The 15,740-nt window shown below is 36.8% G+C and overlaps 1 protein-coding gene across 3 annotated transcripts in view; it reads left to right on the top strand.

The window, feature by feature from the left end:
• Positions 1 to 15,389, top strand: part of UBE2D1 (ubiquitin conjugating enzyme E2 D1) — a 38,656-nt gene extending 23,267 nt beyond the window's left edge. The window contains exons 2-7 of one of the 3 annotated variants that reach the window (XM_053922861.2): positions 3,365 to 3,428; positions 3,521 to 3,552; positions 5,565 to 5,642; positions 6,935 to 7,040; positions 12,550 to 12,643; positions 13,380 to 15,389. In XM_053922861.2, the coding sequence (XP_053778836.1) occupies positions 3,365 to 3,428; positions 3,521 to 3,552; positions 5,565 to 5,642; positions 6,935 to 7,040; positions 12,550 to 12,643; positions 13,380 to 13,425 (420 nt within the window). In that variant the 3' untranslated portion in view covers positions 13,426 to 15,389. The remainder of the gene's footprint in view (positions 1 to 3,364; positions 3,429 to 3,520; positions 3,553 to 5,564; positions 5,643 to 6,934; positions 7,041 to 12,549; positions 12,644 to 13,379) is intronic. The other 2 variants (XM_053922862.2, XM_053922863.2) reach the window with 2 other exon arrangements.
• The last annotated feature ends 351 nt before the right edge of the window (positions 15,390 to 15,740 follow it).

Here is a 15,740-nt window from a genome sequence, read left to right as displayed (position 1 = left end):
TACACGAAAGAAAACTAAGATTAGGAAATCTTTTTAGAAAAAACATGTTTTGCCCAAGGTCGTGTGGCAAGAGTGTGATGGCATCTGGACCTGAACCTCAAAGCCTTGCTTTTTACCCACTTGCTACGTCAAAGACTGAAATCTTTCTCTTTATTGCTTAACTATACCTGAACCAAAGGAGCTGCCAACTCTGTTAGTTAATTCTTGTCTGGAAGAGAAGCATTGCACCAGTTGTGGTAAAAACAGCAACAAAACCCAAAATGAAAGTACCAGGGTAGACTGGAAAACTTGGAGGAGGGAGACAGACCTGAGTCTGCACTTGGCTCAGTTACTCAGCTCGTATCACTTTCTCAGTACAGCATTTCCCTGCCGTGTCCTCGGCTTGTTTATCGCTGTCAGAACACTGAACTCATTGCTATAATTGCTGTATTGCAGGAAGTCTGAGGCGGACGTCACCTTTATTTTATTTTACTTTTTTTAGGGATTATTATTGTTTTCTACTTTATTTTATTTTTATTTTTGTAAAGTTTATTTTTATTGTATTTTTTTCCATTACCATTAATCCCTTTATACCCTCTTCTACCTGCACCGACCTCTCCCCCGCTCCTAATCACCACAGTGTTGTCCGTGCTCTCGAGTTCTTTTTCCTTTTTGCTCGATCATCTAAGCGCCACCCTCCCAATAGACATTTACCCTGCTCTCCGTGAGTCTGTCTCTATTTTGATTGTTAGTTCAGTTTGTTCATTAGATTCCATATATGAGTACAATCATGTGGCATTTGTTTTTCTCTGACTGGCTTGTTTCACTTAGCATAATGTAGATGCATCTTATAATTGATGGTGTCTTAAAATTAATTGGCAGCATCCCTCCTTAATTATTGGTACGTAAAATAAGGATGTGACTTAAAGTGGGTGGCATCTTAGATTTGATAGAGTATTTGTTTACATGCATTCGTATGAAATGTTTACATCATTCCCACAGTTTTAAATACCAGGTGTATACAATGATTTTCTGATTTCTAGTCCAGTCCTCTCTTAAGCTACAGCCCTGTATGTTCAACTGAATCTTCCCTTGCCATTACAGGGATCACAGATTTTATACGTCTGCTTTCCAAATCAACTCGTCTTCTAGTGTACCCTCGTCTCAGTAAATGACATCTACATTTGTACATTTTTGAAGCTAAAAAAGTTTGACTGCTAGGGTTTGAATTCCAGTTCCACATTTAACATGCTAGTATTGTGAGCACACAGTGAAGCGTGTCATCTCTGTTCTTCATCTGTAACATGCGGGGCATAATCACACCTATGTCTGAGGATTGTTAGGGCAGTAAAATATCCAGTAAGTGTTAGCTGCCACTAACACCTGTGTACACATCTGTGAGCTCTCCCCTCACTCTGCACATGTAATTGTCATCACATCATGTGATAGGCAGACTTTTCCTAGTAACTCGGATACGTCTACTTCTATCTTATTGTCACTTCTCCGGGCCAGGCCCCTATTTTTTTTTTTTAATTTTTTGCCTGTAGTAATTAATCTTGTAGTTGCTCCTCTTTCCCATCTCTAATCCCTTCAGTACTTAGACCAGTAGAGCCATCTTTTAAGTCATCATGCCACTTCTTAAAACCCTTCCCAGTGCACTGGTATAAAGCCCCCAAATCTTCCATGGATATGTCTTTTTCAGTTTTCTGCCTGGCCTCTACTTTTTTGATCACATTTCATGCCACCCTACCTTACAATGTCACTCATTGCTCCCAAGACTAACTTGCATTCAGATTTTAGCTTAAATCCCTCTTCCTCAGAGACATTCCCTGATCTTCCAAGACTAAATTAGGTTCTTCAGTCCTACTATATAGTTCTTTATATTGAATTTATACCTTTTATGCTCAGAGGTGATCAGTTTCTTCACAACTGAAGATCTGTGCTGTGAGGCTGTCTTACACATTGGAAGATGCTGAGCAGCACCCCTGGCCTCCACCCACTAGAAGCCAATAGCAGGAGATAGCCGACATACTCAGAATATCCAAATCAGTAAAGTTACTGGTAAAAATGAAAAATGTGTCTTTTATTTTTATGGAAAAAACCATATAGACTTTTTGGCCAACCCAGTAATTTATCCAAGGTCATGGAGCTAGTTACGGTAAAACCAGAACACCAACCCAGCTCTGGCCAACTCTAAAGCTGTGTCATTTGCATGAGCCTTCCTTCGCTTCCCTGAGAGCAGAAAAGGGCATATGAATCAATGTTCTAAGCTTCAACATGGGGCCTGACTGTTCTCCTTTCTTTTCATTTAACCTTTCGGTTGTTCCTTAAATAACCATCCCTCTGTGAGCTATCAGTCTTCCAAATTAGATTATAAACCCGTTGAAGTAACACCTGTTTCTTATATATTATGTATCTAGTTCTTGTATAAATTACCTTCCCTATAGTAGATGCTCATTAATTATTTTTGTCTTAGAGATGTTAAAGAAAAAAAATACTTTAACCCATTTAATTTTTTCAAGGTTTGGAGCTGTCTCATGGGGGAATTTAATACTGTGTTCCCTGCTCTTCTTCCAGTCAGCGACGGAGTGCATTTTGTTTTCTTTCTTTTCATGGTAGTGCAGTGTTTCACTATTCTGCCCATTAAAAGCTAATATTTGAGAGCATTCACCATATTAATGGAACTTAATCTAAGACAACTTAAACTTACAATTTTCAAAATATTTCAAACTGAATATTAATAAGAGCGATAATTATGTCAAAATTATGTCAAAAATTATAATAAATGCTTGATGTTAGTCTACATATAATTAATTTTTTGATGTAAAATTCTTTGCCTATAAGGAAGAATGTTTGGTTTACTTCACTAATAGAAATGTCTCTTAATGCTGGGATGGCCATCTCTTCGTATTTCTTCTGCTGGGGATATTTAGCGTGGTTAGCTGTGATTTTTGAATGGAGTCGAGTGGGGAGGTACTCACCATGTTTACTCCGAATAAGACTACACACCCGATTCCTATAGTAATGAGGCGGTACAGTGGCACTGCAACCGGCCAATACTTCTGAGGCCAAAAGGTTAAGCCTAAAGCATTCAGCCAAGGTTCAGGAATAAAAACCCACGTGAACTATATCATGAAGCCAAATTGGGAGCTTAAGAAAAGAACAAAGCCCCAAATTGCTCTTTCTGTAATGGCGGCCAGGAGCCCAGGGGGTGTGAGGAAAAACTGGGCGGGATGTGGAGTGCAGACCACATTTCGTTTTTATGTTTTGAACTGAACTGCCTAAGCTGGTTTCAGAGTGAAGTAGATAGTTTGTGTCTTCGTGGATTCCTGTGCTTGTTTCCCTGGAAAAAGAGTTAACCTTAGGTATTTTTGTTTTGCTTTAGGAATTAAGTGATCTGCAGCGCGACCCACCTGCTCACTGTTCAGCTGGCCCTGTGGGAGATGACTGTAAGCTTTGCTTTACTGCTAGCATTTGGCTGCCGTAAATAGTGTAGGTTTGAACATTTGCTAACGACTCCAAACTCCTTTGTTTGTTTCAGTGTTCCACTGGCAAGCAACTATTATGGGGCCTGTAAGTATGATTCATATATATGCAACTAACCCCTCAGCCATACTTCATTTTTGCCATTTCACCTTTGATCGGATGTTCGTGGCTAAGGTTGAGTTTTCTTATATCTGAGTCACTCAGGAAGCAAAGTGTGATTCCAAAGGGTCATAAACCAATGACCCTTTGGTTTATGATAATTTTCTACACCACTGATGGCAAATATTTGCTGGGGTCATTGTGATGTGTTGTCCTTTGCCAAACCCTTGATCATTACTCATAGGAATGGATCACCTACAATTTGCGACCAGGCTGTGTGTTTCTTAAACACAAAAAGCCAGTTGTTCAGAACTAAGCACCATTATTCTCACATCAAGAGTTTTAGTAGTCGGAAATAAGTCTAATTAACCCAATAATGGAATTTCTGCAAGTAACAAGTACCAGTTTGCAGTAAGTTTCATCTCTTCCTATGTGTGAGAGAGAGCTGGTAAAAGATTTCAGTGGGTCTGTCTTTGCAACCTCTTGGCCTTGCTGCCTTTAGTTTTGTTGGATTGTCCGGAACTCAAAATTACCTGCTATGAGTGGCTTCTCTCAGCACTTACTATCTTTAAGATCATTTCCTTCTACACCCAAGAGGCAGTTACCACTAGAATGCAGCTTTCTTTCCTACGAGCAAAAATCCGATTGTATAAGGTGAGCACTGACAGCTCACATCTACTTTCTGGGAAACATAGTAAATGTCTCCATAGACATCGTCCTCTCCCCATCCCAGAAGAGCTTCATCTAGTAATCCACAGAGTTCGTAATCATATTGCCTTGTGTTTCACTTATAAAACAAAACAATTACTGAATTTTCAGAGATGGAGTCCTGGGCAAGTATCTCAATTACTAAATTGTTAAGTTAACCTTGTAAAGTGTAAAATGCAGCATATTTATTTAAATAGCAATGTTTAATAAGATTCTAGGTATTTGTTTTTCATGCTTACTTACTAAGAACTTTGAAAATACTGTCATTTAAAGGCCCATCCTTACCACTTGAATTATATCCCTTCAAAAATATCTCATAGGTGAATTACTTGTAGCAAGTGGTTACAATTATGTTACTCATACCGCCTTTATTTTAATAATGTAAATATGTCACTCTGTAGTATCGTTTGAAGATCTAAACAGACCATGACTGTCAGTTGTAATTTACTTGTTTTCTACATTCTAGTGTGAACTAGAATTAAGCAATACATATAGCAAGAAAAATTACATGGTGCAGTCCCCTACTATATATGCAGAAAATTAAAAGGAAGTAATGACAGTCTTGCTATTAAAACCAAAATGTTGATATAACATGGTAAATTTAATGAAATGTAAAGAAATTAAAATATAACTTTAGGTAATTTTGCTACCTAAAAGATAATTTTAAAAATTACCTTTTTTTCCTGCCTTGCAAACATTATATTTTCTGGTTGCCATGAAGACACCTGGTCACATTCAAGTTCCTCTTGTTGATTCCTAATTTGATAATTCTGTGAATATTGAATTTATTAGTTTTGTTTGGGGCATTTTTGCATTTCTCACATTATTTTATAAACTGTTACTAAGTGAAGATTTGAGGTCTAAATTGCATAATAGTGTCCCTCAGCCTTTCCTCTTCATAATGTGTTCTCTTTAGTTCATCTCCATTCTTTCCCCTGAAAGGACCATCAGAACTTAAGATTCATAAGTAAGAAGAAGGTAAACACTAGCCCCAGCCTTTTTAAATCCAGATTACTGCTGCAGAAAGTTACCTCTTCTCACAGCAGCCGTGTGTATACTGATGTTTAAGAACCAGCACTCGTAAACAGATTTGTTTGGGCAAGTCACACCACTGCGTGTTTCCTGTTTTTTTTCCCTGTTGTAAATTCTGTGATGTCAACATGATTTGAACTTATGACACCATGATGGCATGTTTCTCCAACTGCTGTATTTTGGGGGGGGAAGGGGGGTCATTTTAGGTTACCAAATAAATGTAGTAATCAAACACTGATGCACCTATTTTGTAATTTCAGCCTGATAGCGCATATCAAGGTGGAGTCTTCTTTCTCACTGTACATTTTCCGACAGACTATCCTTTTAAACCACCAAAGGTATTTTTATTTTTATGATTGATGTGACTCCTATGTCAGGGATATATCCAGAGATATTTTTAGGATGTGTAAGACCGGTTAGAATGTTCAACTGTGGTGTAAAACTACTAAGTCTAAGATATGTTTTCTTACTTAAATATTGTATTATATTGCAAAACAGAAGGCAGTATCTGTTATGCTATAAACTAGGTTCATTACTTTCATTTCCTCTTCATTAGATTTCTGTAGTTTGGGTTTTATGATCAAGAATATGACTTTTCCATATAAGGGATTATCTCCCCAAAGTTGATTCTTTTTTTTCAGTTTTGTATTCAACAAGCATTTATTGAATACCTACCATGTTCTGTTACATTGGGGAATACAAAGAAAATATGACAGAATCCCTTCATTAGCGTGGTGCAGTATATAAAACCATGTTCTTATTCAACTCAATGTAGATTAGATATAAAGAAGAAACAAATGATGGAGATAGCAGGAGGGAGAAAATCGCAAACAAATTTGGCCATTGAGGAAATAATTGTTTAATTTATTTTACTTTTTATTTTCTTCAAATTATAAGAGAAAGTTTATTTAGAAAGTTATGGAGGTAGTAGAAGTGAACCAGCTGGGCTGAGTAGGCTCGGGAAACAGGTTACAGAAGTAAAAGGGCCCTTGGAGCTTGAGGGAGGGAGAGGCAAAGGTAACTGGCCGGGGGGCGGGGATCCAAAGGTGTGGGCATGCCCCCCAGAGGGACAGCATACAGGAAATAATCATTTTAGATTTAAAAACACCTTGATGATGTTATATACGAAATAATATAACCACAACTCTTGTGGACGATTAGGATTCTTTTTGGATTTCTTAGGACAGGTCATAAGCTGAAGGCCCTCAACTTACCCTAGGACAGGATCGGCCCCTATTTTTAGAGCCTGGAGTCACTACCAGGTATCACTGATAATCAAATGAACAAAAGGATTACTTTGAAGGATCATCAAAGCCATATTAATTACTTCAGGTGCTACTCAGCCAGTCATACCAGCTATTACAGACTTACTGATTTCACTCTCCAAAAATATTTCTCAGCTTATTGCTGGGGCAGGTGGGAGATGGGGAGTGGCAGAACGGACCATCTGCTTTCCCACTCCCAGTCGCTAAAACTGTGTGCGCACAAAGAAGGTGCTCAATGTGCCTCGAATACGTTTCTCTACCAGGCTCATGTAAAACTGAAGACATTTCACCCTGAAGTAGATTGGTTCTGCTTTGTTCGTCGTTCATGGATTGTCATATTTTTATTTTGTTTCGTTTCGTTTTAGATTGCTTTCACAACAAAAATTTACCATCCAAACATAAACAGTAATGGAAGTATTTGCCTTGATATCCTGAGGTCACAATGGTCACCAGCTCTGACTGTATCAAAAGGTAATTTCATTTATCAGATATATGATAGTTGATAATAGTGAGACAGGAAAAATACGGCAGAAGTATATTAAGGTCCAAAGTTTTAAAAAACCAATCTGCTATGTTTTTTCCTCCTTTGATTTTGTTTTGCTTTCGTCACTCTGACATGCATTCTCTGGAGCTTTTAGTAGTTAGCTTGGTTGTGGGGTGTTGGTGGGCAAATCTAAATGCTGAAATAAGAGTTAGACTAGAAATTTGGGGATAAGCCTCTGGACATTTTACCATTTAGTTTTGGCTTTGTATTTAAAAGAGGGAGAAAAAGAGGCAAGTAAATACAGTCATTCTCCCGTGCTCACCGGCTTCAGAACTCGTCAAACCCTGTACTCATCTCATTTTGACGAGAAAAAAATGTTTCAGCTCTCTGCGCTTGCTGGGGACTGTGTGAGTCACAGTGCCACCCCACAAGAGGAAAAGCTTTATCACTCGTCACTTGCCCAATACTCATCGGCTTTGGCACTTGTCACAAGTTCTGGAACGAATTAATGACGAGTACCAAGGTGCCACTGTATATGATTTTAAGGCCAGTTGTCCCATTTATTAAATGGAATTATTAACATAATGATTAAAGCTTTACATCTGTTTTACTTCATTTAGGAAGAAATAGATCAGATTAGGCTGATAAAATTAATGATTTAAAATGATAGACATATTTCATTTTATATGTGAAATAGACTTTAGAATAATATAGTACATGTAACATATTACTCTAAACCAGCAATTTTCAACCCTTTTCATATTATCACACACATAAACTAATTGCTAAATTCTGCGGCACACCAAAAAATATATTTTTTGCCAATCTGACCCAAAAAACAGGTATACAAGGGGGAACCCCCCAAAATCGAGAATTATATTCTGGAGGGCCATCCCCTTGTAGTACAGGCTTCCCCCACTAGGTGAGTGTTCTAGGAACCCATCTGTATCAGTGTACCAGCTGGAGTTGTTGTGAGAGGCTGTGTTCAGCTTCAGTGAATTTATTTTTTGAAGACTCTTTCAGTGCGTTTGCGCATTTCATGATGGGTGATGTAGGAGCACACCTGCCCACACTGTGCTGAGTGTTGAGCAGTTTTTGACTGAAACTGCAATGACCTTTGTGCCTACCTTCCCTATTTACCCAATCAGTCTTGCCCCAAGCAGCTTTTTTGTTTCCTGATGAAAAAAGTCCTCAAAGGGAAACATTTTGGAAGAGGTGAAACAAAAACCAGCAGAAGCACTAAAAGGCACCAAAATCAAAGAGCTCAAAATCTGTTTTGAGCAGTGGAAAAAAGTCTCACTAGGTATATTGCATCAAGTGGAGAATACTTTGAAGGTGACTGAAATTTAAACATGTAAGGATAAAGACACACTTTTTTTTACAAATAAATTGCATTTTTTGGGGGGGGTCCGCTTTCATGATTTTGATCATTCACACCAGATGCCTATTGTTGTGTTGGCTCTTGGTATTTTTTTATTTGACAGTCTGAGGGAAAGGTCGGTGCTCCCAACTGAATAGTCAGGTACTGCATGTTTTAAAAATTCTTGCAACACATCAGCGTGCCTCTTGCTGGCACATCGGTTGAAAAATTGCTGCTCTAAACTTTGAATAATCGGTAGTATTGTCATAATGATTGAAACGTACTCCATGTGGATTCTTAACTTCCAATAAACTGTAACATTGTTCTTTGGTAAATTATCAGATGTGTACATCTGAAGCCATTTTTGGTTTTTTTGGCCAGAACTATTTGCTGTGCCAGCCCTCTGATTTGTGTCTTGTTTCTCTAACAGAAGAGAACCTGACAGTTGGAAAAAATTGTTTTGAGTTAGAAGCATCTGCCCCTGAAGTAACTTGGTAGTTTTTCCTTTTTATAAAAATTTAAGAAAATTGTTTCTCTTGAAGATTTCAGGGAGGGATCCATGGACATTTAAAAAAAATTTTTTTTCAATAAATGCGATGTGTACATATAACTTGTTTTTTAAGTGATGAAGTTTAAAGACTACTTTCAGGGATCGTTTCTATAGTTTGTTAAAAGTGATGAGGTTTAACCCTGATTGGTGAGGCTCAGTTGGCTGGGCATTGTCCAGCAAAGCAAAAGGTCACCAGTTTTATTCCCTGCCAGGGCACCTGCCTGGGTTGTGGGTTCCGTCCCCAGTTGGGGTGTGAGAGGCAACCAGTCGATGTTTCTCTCTTACATCAATGTTTCTCTCCCCTTCTTTTTCCCTCCCTTTCCTTTTCTCTAAAAATAAACAAATAAATTTTTTTTAAGTGATAAGGTATAGGAAACAGAGTCTATAGCCATAATTCAAGGGTTAGGTAAGTAATAGCCCTTTAGGTCAGTTATTTGTGAATGACAGTTTTTCTGACCTAAAATGTTTGCATAAAGTGTTCATGCAGATTCTAGTGTCTTTTTAAAAATCTTTCACATAGTGTAACTGTTAGGCACTACATGTGTTACGGATGGGGAGAGAGACCTGAGTTAAGAGTCTCTCTCCCCTGCCTCAGGTCTTGTCTCGCTCACAAGAAACGAATTCAGGCAAGAGACAGACGTGTCTAGTGGAAATGAAACAGTAAGTTTATTTATGAAATACATACGAGCACAAAGCTGTAGGCAGGCACCCAGCTAGTCTAAATTCCCCGTGTATAGAGAAAAGAAAATTGTTAGTAAGTTTGTCAGTATTTTAGTGAGTTTAGTGAGTTTTTAGTGAGTTTAGTGAGTACAGTATACACTTGAGCTGAGGATACCAGTGAGTACTTAGCTGCTCAAAGCACCCTGACTGCCAGGGATGGAAGTTATACACCTTGGCTAGCTTCCGGGTACCCCTCCTCCCCGTCCCTGGGAGTACTATACAACTACAAAGGCTTTCTTTTTCAGTTAGTAAAGGCTCTTTGTCTTAGTTAGTGAAATTGTTACACAACTTCCCTTTCCCAGCATAGACTCTCAAGGACTACCCCGCCTTCCTGTACTATTCCTGCTTGCGATGGTCAGGACACCTAGCGATCTTAGTGAAATTGTTACAGAAGTTCCCTTTCCCAGCCCAGTCTCAAGGATGCCACTTTCTCCTATGCTATTTTTGCTTGTGATGCTCAGGATACCTGATAAACTTTTCAAACCAGCTGAGTTACTCAATGAAACATGTCTTTCTATTGTTTCTAGTCTCTTGTATTAAGTTCTTTGTTAGATTGTAACGGTGAGGGCCCTGCCTTCATTTCCTCTCTGGCCATTCATTCCTAGCTGCTACCCAGCACAAGTAGGAAAGATTCTGTGTCAAAGGGTTATTCAAATTAATCTGTTTTTCATGGAGTGGCATCACAAAATAGAATTCATTTGGCATAAGCAGCTAAGTACTTACACATGCAAAAGAAATGGCAGACTGCCAGATGTTGGGCTCTTATCTTTTAACATTGGGTATCGTTGCCTTCTGGTAACTGTCCTTTAAGACCGGATTCGCATAGCCTCAGTTTCCTCATATGTAAAGTGGGGGTTAGAACAGTATTGCCACATAGGGGTTCAGTGCACCTGCCGCATGGGCAGCACTCAAATGAACGTCAGCATTCCTCTTTCCTTATCTTAGAACAGTTGAACTGTGTGTAATGGCGAAATCGGGGCTGATGTCTCTGAGCATCAGCACTGGGGAGATGAGGAAATTTGCCTCTTTCTTATTTTGTAAGGTTGCTTATACTTGCTACCTAAAATAAAGGTATTTTTAAATGCCTTATTTTGATTTTTTTGTGAGTTTAATTGGGAATCTTTCTGGAGACTTGAGCCAGATAATTGTGGTTTAATGTACAATAGAAGATAAGGAAGAGGAATTAAGAATTAGTTTGAACATCAGTGCCCTTCATATCCCCTTTCCGTGTCATCTAAGAATCAACTTTGCTTTATACATTCACCTGTGGCTCTTTGAGAATAGGAAAAGATAAAGGAGCATAGTAGATGAGGCTGAAGATGGAAGGTTGTTCCAGAAATTCCACAGACCCCTCAGAAGTGCGGGCAGGAATTAAAGCGGAGTCCTTGTTCTCTCCTTTTCACTTGGATTTGTGTGTGTGTGTGTGTAGCTATTTGCATTAGTATTTTGACGTAATGTGGCAAAAAACAATTACTTTTAAAATTTTCGTCTATATTTTAAAGTATTCAAGTTATATAGTAACTATTCACATTATTTTTACATGCATGCGCTATACATAACGTACATGGAATAAAAGAGCCATTGAAAACAATCTTACAAATCTTCCTTCTTTGTAGACAATCTACATCACTAAGCCAAAGTAAAAAAGTACATGAACGCAGTGCCCAAATGTTTTGGATTATTAACTATAATTTGATTGCTTTACTTTGAATTGATTAAAACACAAATTTTCTGCATTTAAATACAGGGTCCAGCGCAAATAATGCCCCTATTTTATTAAAAAATCTTTTATTACAAAATCATAAGCATGTAATTCTGTAATATAACAATATCACACTCAAGCACATCATGTGACGTTTTAGGTGAAATGTTCAAATTAAAACTAAATTATTACACCCATATCATTACCCTACCAACCACACTCAGGTAGGCCTTACTTCTGCTGGACCCTGTAAAATAAAAAATGGATAGTTTTCTCATTAAAGTACAAAAGTATATCTCTAAGAGACATCTAAAGTTAGGATGCTGTTCTAAAAAATTTTTGATTATGTACCATTTGGGATGTGTGCATGTGTTACCAAAAATATTTTGTAGAGGATTCTTGAGTTGAAAGGTTGTAATAGCTACTGTGGAGTTTCACATTTTTTTAAAGAAAGATTTTATTTAATTATTTTTAGAGAAAGGGGGAGGGAGGGAGAGAGGTGGGAAACATCATTGTGTGAGAGAAACATCAATCAGTCGCCTCTCGCACACACCCCGATGGGACCACCCAGGCATGTGCTGTGACCTGGAATTGAACCAGCAACCTTTCGTTTTGAGGGACGGTGCCCAGCCAACCGAGCCACGCTGGTCAGAGCGTGAGGTTCACATTTTATTTTTCCCCAAAGACTTTATTTATTTATTTTTAGAGAGAAGGGAGGGAGGGGGAAAGAGAAGGAGAGAAACATAGATGTGCAAGAGGAACATCCATCAGTTGCCTCTCGCATGCCCCCAAACAGGGACCTGGCCCACAACCCAGGCCTGTGCCCTGACTGGGAACCAAACTGGTGACCTTTTGGCCTGCAGGACTACGCTCAGCCCACTGAGCCACACCAGCCAGGGCCACATTTTTTAAATAAATAAAAATTCAATTAGAATTTAAAGCTTTAAATGTTATAATAATTTTGTATTATATGCATTGTATGGTAATTTTATAATTTAAAAAATTAAAAACACTTGCTACCAGCTATAGTCTAAAGTGTAATTTAATGTGTTCATTTTGCTTTCTTTATAACTTTATTGCCTATATTCAATGATTATTTTCACATATGTAATCATATAAACAAGAAAGGTCATTGTCTAATATGATGTTCTCTTTTAAATCTAGTTTTATTGTCCATATGTTCTCTACTTTGTGACCCTAATCCAGATGACCCCTTAGTACCAGATATTGCACAAATCTATAAATCAGACAAAGAAAAGTAAGTGTTTTATTTATTTCTGCTTGGGTACATTTCTTTGTAGTCTACCAAAATATAAGTATTACCAGTATATTTAATCAGTACATTTAGTTATGCTTGCTACACTTAACATGAAGTTTGTTTTTCTTTCCAGTGGAGTAAACCTTTCTTTTTAAATTCTATTAGTCTTTTTACAAAAAAATCTTATTCCTTTTCTCATGCTGTTTAATTTTTTACTTGTTAGTATTGCATGCTTTGCATTTACCCAGTTGGTCATGGTTTTGGTAGGAAATAACTATATATAGTTGTAGGGAGTAAGTGTCAATGAAAAAGTTTGAGAATTGGGAAGTATTGGATATTATATTCCTTATCTTTTCCCAGGGAGAGAAGTTATCTCTAAACCCCCAAACTGACCTGCTTTTCAAGCTGCTTCATTTTGGCATCACTGGTTCATTTGCAGTTTATAAATAATGCTCATTGCATTTTTATAGATACTTATTCAGAATTTTTTTTCATTTTGTTGTTTATAATTTAGGTATGTTTTCATATAGGTTATAGAGAGACTTGTCACTTTAAAAATAACTTAAATTTTGTGTTTTATTTATGCATAAGGCTAAGTCACAGTGACCCAATAATTGACATATACATGATAATTGCAATTAAGCATAGGAAGGTAAAGTATCCTTTTTTATGTAGATAGATCTTCTTAAAGATTCGATTTGTATGTTTTTACTCTGTTCCTTTTGTATGCCTACAGATACAACAGACACGCAAGAGAATGGACTCAGAAATATGCAATGTAAAATCAAAAAAAATTTCATATATACCAGAGTACTGTAAAATCTAGGTTTTTTTCAATATCAGCAGTAAATTGAGCACTGTTTACTGTTTCATTGTACCATGAAGTCCTTTGATTTTTATCCATTTTAAATGTATTTCTGAAGCAAGACAAAACAAACTTCCAAAAAATACCCTTAAGACTGTGATGAGAGCATTTATCATTTTGTATGCATTGAGAAAGACATTTATTATGGTTTTTAAGATACTCGGACATCTGCGTCTTCATCTTACAAGATCTACAATGCATCTGAAAAGCAACCAAATTATTTTTTTGCTGAAAGTAGATGTTTTTACATGAGAAATACTGTATGTGCTGTCTGTCGTCAGTTTTATAAATCTTTATTCAGATTTCATTTTTGTTAGCTCACTTTATAATTTGTATTTTTTTACTGTATAGACTAAATGTATTCTATTTACATGTATGTCAAGTCATTACTTTTTTTCCTGTGAACAGTATTGAAAAAACCGAATGGCTGATAATTAAATGAATTAACTGTCTGTCTCCCTTGTCTTAGGGTATTCTGTAGATCAGTTGCAGATTTCTTAAACCTGAATGATCTTTACACTGTAATTCTCATTATACTGATTATGGAGAAACACTCGTTTTGATTTTGTTATACTTGACTTAACTTTATTGCAATGTGAATTAATTGCACTGCTAAGTAGGAAGATATGTAACTTTTATTTGTTGCTATTCACGTTTGAATTTTTTTCTGTATAGGCCATATTTCCATGACACCTTTTACAGATCTTAATGTAGCTTTTCCATATAAATAAAATGCTTTTTCTACTATTTGTCTTGATTACTTAAAAAGATAAAAAAAATAAGTAAGGATCGTAATTCTATGTAAAATTTTGCATGCAAATTAATTCCAAATTGTGAGACTAAGGTCTGTTGATTGGCTAATTAATCACCATTAATTATATATTTTATTGCTTTAGGTTTGTGTCTGTTTACTCATTGTCAGTCTAAAGGATGATATACACTGGGCCCTTGTTATAGAAGAAAAATTAGAGTTCAGGGGGGTGTTTGGATCATATCTAAAATGGATTATTTACTGAAGTACTAAGATACGTGTGTGTGAGGTAGTGTTACCCATACTGAAGAAAAGTCTTTACAGACCTGAAGAATAATTAGGTTAATTCATTAAAATAGCAGTCTAGATGTAGCTGACATTGTATTTCTTCACATTTTAAAATTTAGAATTTCTAAAATAGAATTTTAATGCCATCACAGTTTGAAAAAGTACATTCTTTTTTTTTACTATAGAAGTTATAGAGAAAATTCTAAAATGATGCTTCCTGTTTTTATATATTGCCAGTTAAAAGTAGTTTAAATAAGCAGGTTATCTCTACAGATTTTAAAGAAAGCTTGAAAGTTCTAATGTTTAACGTTGGAAAAATACATCTCTAAGTGTTAGCATGCTTACCAGACTTGAGTGAGTGCCATTTCCAAGAAGCGCTGTCGTTCTTCTGATCGTTGCGGTAGTTGTACAAGTGTGCAAGAGTCCGCGATGGGTGTCGTCATAGCAACGCATCTAGATCGCCGAAGTATGTTACCGTGGCTCATTATCATTCAATTGCAGAATAACCAATTGTTAGAAAATGTGTTTTTTTATAAATGAATGTAAAATAATTACATGAATTGTGAAATGGATGTTTATGAAAATATAGGTTTAAAAAGTAATTATATTAAGCGATGTCTTCAAACAGCCATATCATGAAAAACACTACTTTACTAGCTGTGTTATTATAAGCTACATTCGCCCAGAATCTGAACACTCAACATTAGATTTTAGCATTTAGTATATTTTGATAGTGAAGGGTTTTGGTTCATGAATATCTTTCACTTTTTTATAAACTTTCATTTGTGTGGCATTTATTTTTGGAAGTGTCCTTTTTTCTTCATTAAAGTTTTTGAAACTTGCCTAACTCTTGTTTGCCGTTGCTTACATCTGAATTATACACCCAGTCTCCTGAGGAGTAAGCACAAGTTCTTACCTCAGATCTTCAGAGCTCATTGGTGGCGTAATGATCAGTCAGATTGCCATTTGGGTATGTTTTTGCTTAATTCTTACAAAGAGTACATTAGTTAACTTTTATAACTGTACATCCCAAGCCAGGGGCCTTCCTGCATAGTTTAACCATTAATTTAAGGACCTCCTTGGAGGGAGGGAAATGGTTAGTCTTTGGAGATTTAGGACCCTACTGAAGCCACAGATGCTTCAAGATGTAGTTGGAAACTGTGCTAAAATTGGATTCTTGTAATTGCCACATA

The sequence above is a fragment of the Desmodus rotundus genome, chromosome 4 (assembly GCF_022682495.2).
Source record: "Desmodus rotundus isolate HL8 chromosome 4, HLdesRot8A.1, whole genome shotgun sequence".
Taxonomy (NCBI): domain Eukaryota; kingdom Metazoa; phylum Chordata; class Mammalia; order Chiroptera; family Phyllostomidae; genus Desmodus; species Desmodus rotundus.
This window is presented reverse-complemented; position numbering and strand designations above follow the sequence as displayed.